Consider the following 13300-nt stretch of genomic DNA (forward strand, 5'->3'; position numbering starts at 1 on the left):
ATAATGCACTGGTGTCCGGGCATTAACTCTGCAGAAGTCTTTACAAAGAATAAAACTCTGTAGGGACTTGCATCTTTTAAATATTTTAAAAGTCCATCATTACACATACTCTGGCAACATAGTTCTGTCAGTTTACACATGGTCTCTGATTGAGTACATTTTCTTCAAAGCTGAACCAAAAATTAACTGATGTAAGTCTATGGAGCCTTTGCTTGAAGTTACAGAGTCTTTGTTTGTAATATGCTGAATGCTTTACAGTCCTGTAATAAATACTATCTACATTTACATTTTTCATCTAATTATGTGCAACTGATGAGGGCAAAATGCAAGAAGATACTGAAGTATCAGCACAGACATTGTCTTAGGAAGATACTGACTGTCAAAACTGAACTGCCAATTGGTGGTTTGGGGCTACGCAGCTATGCACAAAGTGGAAATGTTTCTTGACAGCTGATAAAGGAACCTCCAAGTTGACTTTGTGTTTTGCCCCTGTGTCTAAAGAAAAAAAGTATGTCTCACTGCCCCATTTATTTAAGACTGGGCAGATACAGGATGTTAAGAGGTGCATATGTGTGTATGCTCACACACACATTCAAGTGTACCAGAAGTTGACATAAAATAAAAATTATGTAAGTGAAAAGAGCTTCTACTAATTTCCCATCCACATGAAAAGGAATATGAAGTCCAGAATGACTATAAGAGACTTTAAATGTTACAGGACATTCCAAAATCATCTTAACTAAAATGCACATATTACTACAAATCCAAGTCATGGCCACCACTGTGCATCTCTCTCTCTCGCACACACACATATACACAATGAAGGCTGTGAGGTTTTTTCCTTCTTGAATAAGAGTTAGTAGGATTGGGTAGGAGAGCAACAGAGGATCGTCCTTTTATTCAAAAAATTTACAGTAAAAATCTATTCATGTATTAGTTGAATAAACCATATAGCAATACATTAAACAAATAGACCTAAAGAATATGAAAACAGAAAAGAAACCAGATACATGAAATTGACTTTGTTTCCTAGAAGTTAGTCTTAACAACAGTCTTCTCTATCACCTTGCTTGTTGTCTCATGTTTAACCTGTGTTCTTTGGGAGCAGGTCTTTGAGGAAAATGTCCTTGAGTACTTAGGATCATAAAATAAGCATGGAAGACAACAGACTCACAGACTTAGGAAACAAACGTATGGATACCAAAGGGGAAAGATGGGAGGAGGGATAGATTGGGAGTTTGGAATTCACATATATACACTACTATATTTAAAACAAATAACCAATAAGGACCTACTGTATAGCCCAGGGAACTCTGCTCAACATTCTGTAATAACCTAACTGGAAAAAGAATAGATACATGTATATGTACAACTGAATCACTTTGTTGTACATCTGAAACTAAAACAATATTGTTAATTCAACTATACTCCAATATAAAATAAAATTAAAACAAATTTTTTTTTAAAACATGAAAGAAAAAGAGTGAGATAAATGGCTATTTTTGAAGAATCCATTATGTATAAAAGTGACCTGCTTAAGAGTTAAAATAGTTAGAAATGTTTAAAAAGGGAAAAAAATTACTTTGGTCCAAGTTTGGAGGCAGTTGACCAAACAAACAAACAAACAAAAAACCAGAACCCACTGGGGGAAAAAAAAACCAAACTGTTGGGCCCAGTAAATTTCAATCTGTTTTAAATCTTTTGTGAAAGAAGAGAAGAGACTCAGTGATTGGGGGAAAGAGGTGAGAAAGCAAGAAAAAGAGGTAGGAGTCTTAACAAACATGCAGGTAAGAAGCACAACAGCAGGATATCATCTCTAGCCTTGTTTTTCAGTGTGTGCCATAGGAGGAAATTATGAAATAGACCTTAGGGACTTCCCTAGTGGTCCAGTGGTTAATACTTCACTTTCCAATGCAGGAGAGTTCAGGTTCGATCCCTGGTGGGGGAGCTAAGATCCCACATGCCTTATGGCCAAAAAACCAAAACATAAAACGAAGTAATATGGTAACAAAAATCAATCAAGACTTAATAAAAATGGTTCATATCAGACAAATAATCAAAGAAATAGATCTTAAAAAACCAGTATCAAAGAAAGAGACGGTGTCACGCTAAGAAGAGTCACGAAACAAGCACAGGTGAAAGTTGAGTCTAGGTTTCTAAAATGAACAGAACTCAGAGACAGAAGCAACTCATTCATATGGAGAATTAAGAATTCAGCCAGGGTGCTATGTTTCCATGCCACGCACTAGCATTCGCACCTTGAAATCTAGCTGGAGGAGTGAGAATCAAGAGTAGCAGATCATGAACTCTACAGTTCATCCCACAGCCCTACAGGATAGACAGAGAAACTAGGAGGACCAGCAAGCTGGATTAACAGCATCTGGCATCCTAGAGCTAACATGTTAAGTAAGGCCACTGCGGTTTAATGGATGTTTATCCCCTTAACAGGGAGGCCTGGTGTGCTGCAGTCCACGGCGTTGCCATGCAGAGTGGGACAGGACTGAGTGACTGAACTGAACTGAACTGATTCTCTTAACAGTTACATTTACATGTCAAAGGTGACAATAGCTGGTTGTGGCCTTATCCTATTCTCCATTGCTGACACACAAGAATGGCCCACCCCTGAGTGCTCATCTTGAAACTTACTTGCCAGCTGCTGCTATTATTGTAGGTCTAACCACATCAAAGACAAACTGTTTTCTAATGGGTTTTGTTTGCTCTCTGTCCTAGAAAATGCCGTAACTTGATTTTGTGGATGGAATCTAATTCTAGCTAGATCTGCAAAGTAGGAGTACACTGGGACCATGAAGGGTCCAGAATAGATGGAAAGACGTTCCAAGAGCTGAATAAAATGGTCATTTTTGCTGCTGTTGTTTTTGCTTATTTGTTGGCCGTATGGGATCTTAGTTCCTTGACCGGGGATCAAACCAGTGCCCCCTGCACTGGAAGGCAAAATTCTTAACCACTGGACTGCCAGGGAAGTTCCTGAAGTGGTCACTTTGCAGACAACCTGTTCCCCTTGGGATGTGGGCCTCTGTGGCCTTGAATGGTGGGTGTTTGTCAGTTCAGTTCAGTTCAGTCGCTCAGTCGTGTCCGACTCTTTGTGACCCCATGAATCGCAGCACGTGCGTGTAGAGAGAGCTTATTCTTGGTGTTGAAAATATGAGCTCTCCTGCATTCTAGCTGGGTGATAGGGCAGGCCCTTCACCTCTCATTACTGGTTGTTGACATGGGGTGGAAGTGGGTAATAACAGTCTCCTTCACAAGATTGTTGTAAGGACTGAATGAGAAAAGCCAAGAAAACCATTCACCTAGTTGAGATTAGCACTGAATGAATGCTAATACTAGGGCTGTTACTATTATTAGCCTCCTAACTCTATATGGACAGAATAGATAATTGAGCTTTTAGTATTTTGAAATTAAAAATTCTCAGTAATAAAAAACACCTTGTCCTGCTGGCTGTGAATGGCAATTCCTCTTTTAATACGGAATTTTCCTAGAACTCTGTACACTTATGGATATGAAAGTACAAAGAAGAGAATAACAGAAAAATATTTTTCCTTAAGCATTATGATTTTAGCATATGAATATTTTCATAAGGTATTTTAATACTACATTTATTTAATATGTTCTTAAATATTACCTATAGTTTTTCTTTTTTTCAAACCACTCATGTTCTTTTCTAAATTAGAAGAAATGAGTTTAAAAATCATGAGGCTTGGGTAAGGAAAGACACACAAAAAAATACATATTTTCCTATGGGTTCTACAGGAAATGCAACATTTCCCCAAGAATGCATGAAATGAGTGAATATAACATGATTTTATGAATCATAAAATGAACACATACCACACAACCCTTTAAATTGAAGCAAATGGGGATTATTTTCCATCTTATGAGGAAATATGGATATTTTTACATCTTACAAGAACATTTTTCTTTATTTTAGAGACTTTAATGTTCTTGTGTATTTTGATAATATTCACCTAACTAAAATATATACAAGCAGTCAAATATGGTATGATAATGAAGTACATGAATTTAATAATTTTTTGTTCTACAGCAGTTTAATATTCTTCAAATCAGTTGTCACACAAACTGCAGAGTTCGGTTGGATTACAGTCCATTTTGACATTAAAAATTGTGACTTTATCAATGAGCTGTTTCAGCTCTAAAGCATTTCAAAAATTCTGTTCTAACTCTGAGGGAAAGTTGAGACATATAAATGATGTGAAAAATTGAGTCACCTAAATCATGTAGGTTAAGAATCATATTTACCTCTGGTTTTGTAATGGTTTTGGCAAAAATGTGATTAGAAGGTGATTTCCTCAATTCTGTAATTAATTTGATATAAAGGGCCAAAGACAATTAAAAACCCAACTCGCCACCCAACTGGGCCCCACAGACATTCTCAGCCCTACCCACAATACGGCTCCATCAGCCTCCCATCTCCAACTGGAGCACTGGGTGGCTTCACTTCTGACTGGGAGCCAGAACTGGTGTGGTGTGCACCTCACCTGGGCCTGTCTCAAACACATCCTCTGAACTCACAAAACCAGAGTCCCCCTCAGCACCAACTCGAACTTTGTATGCTGTTCCTGGCATTAGACCCTTTAACCCAAAGAAGCTCCGAGAACCATTTACAATTTCTCTCCTCCATTCTTCTTTGCCTATGGAAATTTTGCAAAAACAACACATTGGAATGTTTTAAGGGAACGGAAGTCATTTAATGCTTCGAGAAAGGAAAATACACGTTATAGGCAAAAGACAAAATGTAAGGTGCTTCAGTTTATCATTTTAGGTGATATAAGTTGAGTTGTGTCAAATAAATCAATGAAAATGAACAGCTACATGACAACGTCCTCAAAGAAAAATCAACTGGATATCAGATGACATTTTAACTGCATATATACCCACTGGATTAAATCTTTTTAACACAAAGGAAACTTCTTGATCTTTACCTTGCCTTGTGAAATTACTGAATTTCTCTAACGATATTTATGAAAAGAACTGTAATACATTAAACAGCTTGATCCAACTATGGAAAGAACTGTTTTGTTTTGTTTTTTTTTATTCACAAGACAAATCTTTCAGTAAACTTAAATGCCTTAAAATTTACCCAAGTTATAGATTCAACCTTTCTCAAGTACTGGTGTTTCTAAACTCATAGTTTTGTGTTTTTTTTTTTTAATATTTACTTGCACAATAAGGGCCTAAACAGAAAGTTGAACTATATTCAACATTTTGTCACAAACATTCACTGGCCACCCAGCTCATTAAGTGCAGAGCACTGTATTAAGGAGGAGGACTGGGTTCTCATACACTCTGAAAATTAAAGTTGCCCCATCTCCTAGTAGATGTGGCCAGGATATAAGTAGAGTACCTGACTTGGGAATATATTAAACATAGAAATAAAATTATTTTTTATTATTCTAACTTACAAGTCATGGGTAAGGAGTTTTAAGTACCACGATCTAAAAATAACAAATGCAATGGAACTTATTATGTCCCTTGTATTTCATAACATGAACCAACGAGACTCCTAGTTATGTATAAAATATATAGGTTGATGGTTCACTCTAATTTTTTCACATACATTGGATTCATTTAGATCAAGTTATTTTTCCAGACGATCCACAGTATATCCTGAAGATGTTCTCAATCTCTTCAAATATAGCCCCCCAATTAAAACCCAGGTAATGAAATCATTTCTTACTGCCAGCTACACCATATTCAACATAAAAGTTCACAAGCTCTGGTCCCTCATATTCCCAACTGATATTGGCTGAGGTCTCAGCAGTGGCAGTAGTAAGTTTGCTGATCCCGGGGTATACTGCTTAAAATAAATATACAATAGAAAAAATAAAACAGATAGACAGACAAGTCAAATTGCAAAATCAAACACACACACAATGTAAAATAAGTTTAAGTACTCTGAAATTGTTCAAGTCAAATGAAATTGATTGTTAACAGAGTTCATTTCTCCTTCACTTTAGAAAGGTTTTCGTTTCTTAAGTTACAGCATTAGGAAATAAATGAGAAATCAGAAATAATGACACACACGTATTAAAATGTATGAGTTCTATGATGTGGGTCCTAAACACTATAAACTGTTGTCCACGAGGGACAGTCTGAGAACATCAGAGTCTCCATGTACTGATGTACAGTGGGGATGGGGAGCTGACAATGCTGGGGGCAGAGGTCACAGGGTATGAGACTGCAAGGTCAAACCCAACACTAGTGGCTGCTTTTCCATGCTACTTATCATCTCAGTGTAGGTCTTTAATGAATTGCTGTTTAGATAAGAAAAAGAGTAGTGGCTTCTGATGTGTTTTGAGTCACAAATTTCTTTAAGAATCTGCCTCTGGGAAATTCAGGGACCCCAGGTGAGAAGCATCTGCCCTGGAGAAGGTTGGATAGTTAGGGTACACTGAAAAAGAAGCTGCAAAGAAAATGCTCAATACTAGTTAGCAGAAGTGAAGAAACAAGAAATAAAATGAATAAGAACTATTTCACTTGACACAGTCCAGACAGCAAGACAATCTTCCTTGACGACTGTTCATTACATACCACGTTCTGAGAAAATCATAGCGTAATCTAAACTAAGGCCACCTGATGCGAAGAACTGACTTCTTGGAAAAGACTCTGTTGCTGGGAAAGATTGAAGGTGGGAGGAGAAGGGGATGACAGAGGATGAGATGGTTGGATGGCATCACTGAATCAATGGACATGAGTTTGAGTAAGCTCCGGGAGTTGGTGATGGACAGGGAAGCCTGGCGTGCTGCAGTCCATGGGGTTCCAAAGAGTCGGACACAACTGAGTGACTGAACTAAACTGAACTGAATCTAAACAGCTTCCTGAAACATCAGATTATGGAACCTACATGATGCTACATGCTTGCCACCTAGTTAAGATGACATTTACAGTCATTAAAAGATGTTATTTGGCTACCTGAGCCTGACAATTCTATCAGCCTTACCACAATGGCCTACAGTAAAAATGACAGGCTGCTGCTGCTGCTAAGCCGCTTCAGTCGTGTCCAACTCTGTGCGACCCCATAGGCGGCAGCCTACCAGGCTCCCCGGTCCCTGGGATTTTCCAGGCAAGAACACTGGAGTGGGTTGCCATTTCCTTCTCCAATGCATGAAGGTGAAAAGTGAAAGTGAAGTCGCTCAGTCGTGTCCGACTCTTCGAGACCCCATGGACTGCAGCCTACCAGGCTCCTCCACCCATGGGATTTTCCAGGCAAGAGTACTAGAGTGGGGTGCCATTGCCTTCTCCGAAAAATGACATAGTTATAGCTATATTAACTTGAGTAGTTAAACAGTGATAAATCAGATTATTATCCCAGGGGAAATATCCTAAGATAGTAAATCAAAAAGCAGGAATGGGTTTATTAAGGCTCTGAAATTAAATTCCAAATTATGTTATATAATTTAGAAGCCAAAGCCTCTACTGAAATAAATTCAATGAAATAGCATTTCTTAGAATCAAAAAGAGAAGTATATTAAACAAATTCAATAATGCATTTGACCTCTGAGATCTAATTCACCATCACATATATATTACATACCCCCCTGTGCTAAAGATGGGGGGCAGCAGAAAGCAAAACTGATTATGGAATTACACAGGGTCCTTCTGTGGACCTAACTGATTTTAGTTGTCCGAGGTATTCCTTTTAAAGGAATTGTAATAAAAATATGATCAATCAACAGAGACACAGTTAAAACATTTCCTGTATCTAAAGTATCAGTGGCAAAGAATCCAGGCAAAACACTAATTTTCCTCAAAAAACTTTGGAATCACAGAACTGAGGAATGTAGTCTTGGTGTAATTATGGAAGATGTTCAAGGCAGAACCATACCTTCCAACAGAAGAGCAATTTGCTGCTGCTGCTTTTTTTGCTGATTATTAAAGATACCCAGAGAAGACAGTACAATTTCCTAAGGTTATCCTGTTGGGCCCTTCTTATCACAGAGAATTCTAACCCTCTTTGCTTTTAATCCCCAGTCATGCACTTACTGAACCAACACTCTTGAGGACCTATCATGTGCTAGTGTCATTTCTCCGCTGGGCTTTATCTAGTCTGCATCTAATCCCTCTTCCTACTGTAAGTCATTCTCTGCAGAGACCACCAGCAGAGTTAACTAAGCTTTAACTTCCAAAACTGCATCTCTGATTCCTTCACTTCCCTGTTTCAGATGTGGATGGCTTACTCTGCCCACAGGTGGACTGCTGTGTTTAACCCAAATATCCTGTGGGTTTTGAAACCCCGTGACTTTGTTTATGCCACCTCCCAAGAATTTATACAACCCACCTTCCTGATTCATCTGCCCAAATTCCATCTGTCCTTCAAAGCCCAGTTCAACATTACTTTCCTTGGGAAGTTTTTCCTGATCCTGTTTGGCAAAATAAATGGTTCACTGCTCTAAGATCAGATAATGTTTTGTTCCAGTTCCATCTATTTTCACTCCTTTTTAATGTGTTGTCTTACCTGCTAGATTATAAGCACACCAAAGGCAGAAATTGCCTTAGTGTCCAACACACAGAGCCTTAAAAAGGGCTGGTGCTTTTTCTGGGCCAGGTAGACATAAGCTGTTGAACCTTCTCTATAGTTGGGGATTTGGAGCCGGGAGAGGGGTTGTTCCTTTGTTTGTTTTTGGTTTTGTTTGGTCCAGGCCAAATAAAGTTGTGCACTTTAAACTTGCTTTTGACTCACTGGCCTTGTTTCTTGACCTGATCAGTAGCTGTGGGACTGATTCTGGTATACGGATAAAGCGAGAGTCTGACCACAGAGAGGATTCGTCACCAGTCCCTTAGGCAGAGCTCTCCTCTGCTCTGTCCTGTTTGACCACAGTCAGCTGCTAATTCAGTCAAGAACTAGATTCAGTTCTTGACTTGCCAGTTAGTTTTTCCCTATTCCTTTGCCCGAACTGGTCACCTCACACAAATGCTCTGAATGCCTGCTCCCAAGGTGAGAAAGTAGGTAATAATCCATAGATAAAGCAGTGTCTATCCATCAGCAGTACTGGGACCATAAGTCAAATCCATTCTCCATGTGTTTTCAGTTCATTTCTACAGATGCCTTCACAGGTCTGTTTCCCCAGAGACCCTGAAACTATTGAAAGGGACATCGAAACTGAACAAAGGCAGCCAAATGACTACAATTTCTTACACCAGTATTGAGAGTTCTGACCAAAGACCAAAAGAAGTGACTCCTGAAGACCTCAAGAGTACAAGAGTACTCTTGCTCAAACTCAGAAGAGTGGTAAGAAAAAGTGTTAGCCTAGAATAATACACCTAACTGAATTTCCATGCTCAAACTCAGAAGAGTGGTAAGAAAAAGGGTTAGCCTAGAATAATACACCTAACTGAATTCTCTTGGTTTCTAATTCATGATTTTGATAATCATTTTGTAATTCTATATTTGAAAGCTTGGGTTTCATGAACATCTCTTAAAATCTGTAAGAAAATTTTAAAATGTAAATTTCAAATCTATCTTAATGAAGAAGGAAAACAGAGAAGAGAATAGAATTCATTCCTAGAATGAAAAAAGAAATATTTTAAGGAAGGAAAACCCAGGGATACAAATTATTCTTCAGCACTTTAAAGTCTCATCATGGTTAAATATCATCACTTTATGTAACCAATGTTTAATTACTGGTATACTATTAAATGAAACAATATAGAAAAGAAGGTTAGATTTAGCTTTTTTAAAAAAATTTTAAACACCATAATCTTATCTGAGGTTCCACCAGATTTCAACACTGGGGGCTTCAGGAACCTTCTGAGACTCTATTTTTGCTCATCTCTATAATAAGAAGTAATTTAGAATTCAATTTAGTAACATCAAATGGTAAAACCGCAACTATTTTAATTAAGATTTCTTTTAGTTCATCTTAATTCATTAAAATCAGCGGGTGATATTTTTTCCACTGGCATGCATGTCCTTTTCCAATATGACAAGTCAGTGGAAAACACAGACAACCCTGCCACAGCTCAATTACTCGGCTACTGCCTCTAGGCAGAGCCCAGTGACAGGCTGCTGCAGAGGGAAAGAGGCCAGGCTTTCTCTGGAATGGTCCCATGAAAGGGTCTAAGGGGAGCCCAGCAGCAAATTATTGTAAAACAACCAAGGATTTTAATGGACATGTAACCATCCCTGGAAAAAAGCACGCATAAAAAAGAGGCTCACATCCTTATATGCTCTTGTGAAAATTTTGAATTTTTACAACTTTGTTCTTTGGAGTCTAAAAACACCTATAAAACATTGTTAAGTTGATTGAAAATAGCCACAGTTCTTATTCTATCATTCTGAAATCTAGCTGATCTACATTTTATAATTTACCAAGACTCTGAGTATAAGATGTGTAAGAAAAGAGAAGATAAGATTAGGTCTAAGCTCCTAATATTTGAACAATTTAGGGCAAAGTGCTTATTTATTTTGGGTGACTTGTTCTTCATTCCCATTTGTACTTATTTGGTCTGTCGAAGTTCAAGAACATCCCTGGCCAGGGGTGTTCTCTATGGGTACAGTGCCCAGTGAGGCAGGGAGGTCTCTACCGCTCGCTAAAAAGCTGACGGATCTGCCAAGAGTCAAAGACTGAGGGAATCTCTGGGTGGAAGAAATAACTACAGCTCATTCAAGCATCATTCTCCCAAACAATCTTCCTCACACAGAGATCTGTGAGCAATTAAGGAGAACAAAAGTAATTCCCTGTGACTGCTGGTGCTTCCCCAGAGAAGAGAGACTTGGTGTAGTTCGGTGAAGACAGAAATGGAATAACACAGCTGAGTAGAGCATGTGGGCTGCCTAACCTTGCTCCGAGGGGACCCCGCTGGGGAGACTTTCAGTCCTGGGCCAGTTGGAGTGTACAGCGAAGTCAAAATTCCAAGTGGACAGTGCAGTGTGATGCCAGCAACGTGTACACTGAGTTTAGGAGGACAGCTAAATCGGATTAGAACGGGAAGCTCAGTTGATCTGATTTCTTACTGGCTGTTTTCATCACAGGGCTAGTATTTCTGAGCCCTTCATAGACAGCATGGTCATCATGAGGGGCTGTGACAAAGTCACAGTTTGGGTCATGTCTGATCCAGCCACAATCCTTAGCATTAAAAGCCAAGAATAGGATTTGGACCTGGGATAAGTCTTGAGAAAAGGTGAATTCAATGTGCGGCTTTCTCTTTGTAAAAAAAGGCTAGACATGAATTTTAAAGTCAAGATCTTGCAGGATATTATCTTTCTGTTGGTGTTTCAGAGCTTATTTTATTTTCACTTTGAACCCATGCTGCACTTCCCCATGGTTAACATGGCAAATTTCACACATGTAGAAAGTCATGCAGATGAATTATTTTACCTTTGCCTGCACCTACATCAGGTGGGAGAATACCAGCTTTCCATGAAGGGAAACAGAAACAGGACACTATATAGTTAGCATGTAAAGCTACATAAAACACTTCTTAAAATGCTAAAGCATGCAAGAAGAATGGAGTGTATCATATCAGTGTACCACCGCAAGGTAGGCTGGTGTTCCCAAACTTACCAGGAATCAAATCCCCACATTACTCAAAGTGCATTATTCATGCTTGCCTATTATGTAAGATGCTTAGGAGATTTCAAACCAAATTTCAATTTCTAATGCTATGGAAGATAATCAAATAAATAACCCTTAAGCAGTTCTATAATTTAGAGGCATGCAAAATCTTTTACTTTTTTTTTAATCATTTTCACTGAATCTAAAGTTTTTCAAAATCATTTTTAAAAGTATGAAAGGAAGAGTTCCTTCCTTTCCTAAATACTTTAATGGAGCTCTTTTGCTTTCTCTGTACCGGATGGCATAGCAAACTATGAAGTCCCATGCTCAAACATAAAAGTAAATGTATTATTTAATAACTGTTTTGATTTCCTTGCCAGAAAATCTAAATCAGTATGTAGACTAGCAAATTTTTTCTGATGAGTCTAGACCACCACCAGAATCACGTGTATTTATTTGTGTATAGGTCTGCATGTCTGTGTGTGCACGAATGTGTGTGACACATATATGTACGTATATGTGTGTGTGTATATCTATATGCAAAGTTGTAGACTGGAAAAACACATTGTCTTGAACTGTGAATTCAAGTGTGGCAAAATGTTGTAATTTCCTACTCTCACCTTAATATTTTAATACACGTTTAAAAGGGACTTAAAAAACAAACAGCAAATCATTATTTCAGTATGAATTAAATCATTTTTTATATATATTTCAGAAAGAGAAGTTTCTAATACATGTTTGTATTAGTTGGGTAGCATGGATACTTCCACGGTAAGAAGGAAAGAAAAAACATGATTTCTGTCTCATGATACTTCTAATTACATGGATTTTATACATACCCAGCTTACCTTCATCCACAGTTGTTATTGCTTCTTCTGTTATTTGAATTCCTGATCCTGCTGCTGTTTGTGCATAGAAATAAAACTTATACCGAGTGCTGAAATTTAAATTTTTTAAAATCCAGCGGGTCTTGTTGGCAGGAATTTTCAGATCTACCAGAGGGCCTAATTCATGTGTGCTATTAACTGTCAACAAGAACATAAACAAAATAAAGTAATAAAGTAAATGAACAAACCAAACAAAAACAAACACACTGACAGAGAACAAAGCAATGGTTACCAGAAGGGAAGGCGTGTCAGGAGAAGGGGAAATGGATAAAAGAGTCAACTGTGTGGTGACGGACAGAAGCTGAACTTCCAGTGGTGCATACGGAAGAGTATATACAGAAGCTGTAGTGTATACAGAAATCAAAACAGTACTGCACACATGAAACTTACATGATGTTGGAAACCAATGTTTCCCCCATTAAAAAAACCAAGTCATTCCCCATTCACTGCTGTAGGAACACTATCATAAATAAATGCATCAACCCAAAATGTTAAACCCGGGTTACACTGATTTGTGTAACCTTACTCACTCTTTGTCCAACATAATTGATAACCTTACCTAGTCCTATAAATGGGAGATTGGGATTGACATACACAAACTACTATATATAAAATAGATAACTAATAAAGACCTACTGTATAGCACAGGGAACTCTTCTCAATATCCTTATACTGGCCTATGTGGGAAAAGAATCTAAAAAATGAGTGGATATGTGTGTGTATATATATATGTGAATATATATATATAACTGAATCATTCTTAGCTGTAAACCTGAAATTAACACAACACTGTAAATCAACATACTCCAATAAAGATTACAAAAAGAGAATGATCTCAAGATTTACCCTGTGATTATAATACAAATACATCTATATAAG

At 37.9% G+C, this 13300-nt stretch overlaps 1 protein-coding gene across 20 annotated transcripts in view; it reads right to left on the reverse strand.

The window, feature by feature from the left end:
- Positions 1 to 13300, reverse strand: part of NRCAM (neuronal cell adhesion molecule) — a 320549-nt gene that overhangs the window by 22103 nt on the left and 285146 nt on the right. For 6 of the 20 annotated variants that reach the window (NM_001206562.1, XM_005205430.5, XM_024990760.2 and 3 more), the window contains 1 exon segment: positions 12383 to 12559. In NM_001206562.1, the coding sequence (NP_001193491.1) occupies positions 12383 to 12559 (177 nt within the window). 20 annotated transcript variants of the gene reach the window in all.

This window comes from Bos taurus, chromosome 4 (genome assembly GCF_002263795.3).
Source record: "Bos taurus isolate L1 Dominette 01449 registration number 42190680 breed Hereford chromosome 4, ARS-UCD2.0, whole genome shotgun sequence".
In the NCBI taxonomy this organism is placed as follows: domain Eukaryota; kingdom Metazoa; phylum Chordata; class Mammalia; order Artiodactyla; family Bovidae; genus Bos; species Bos taurus.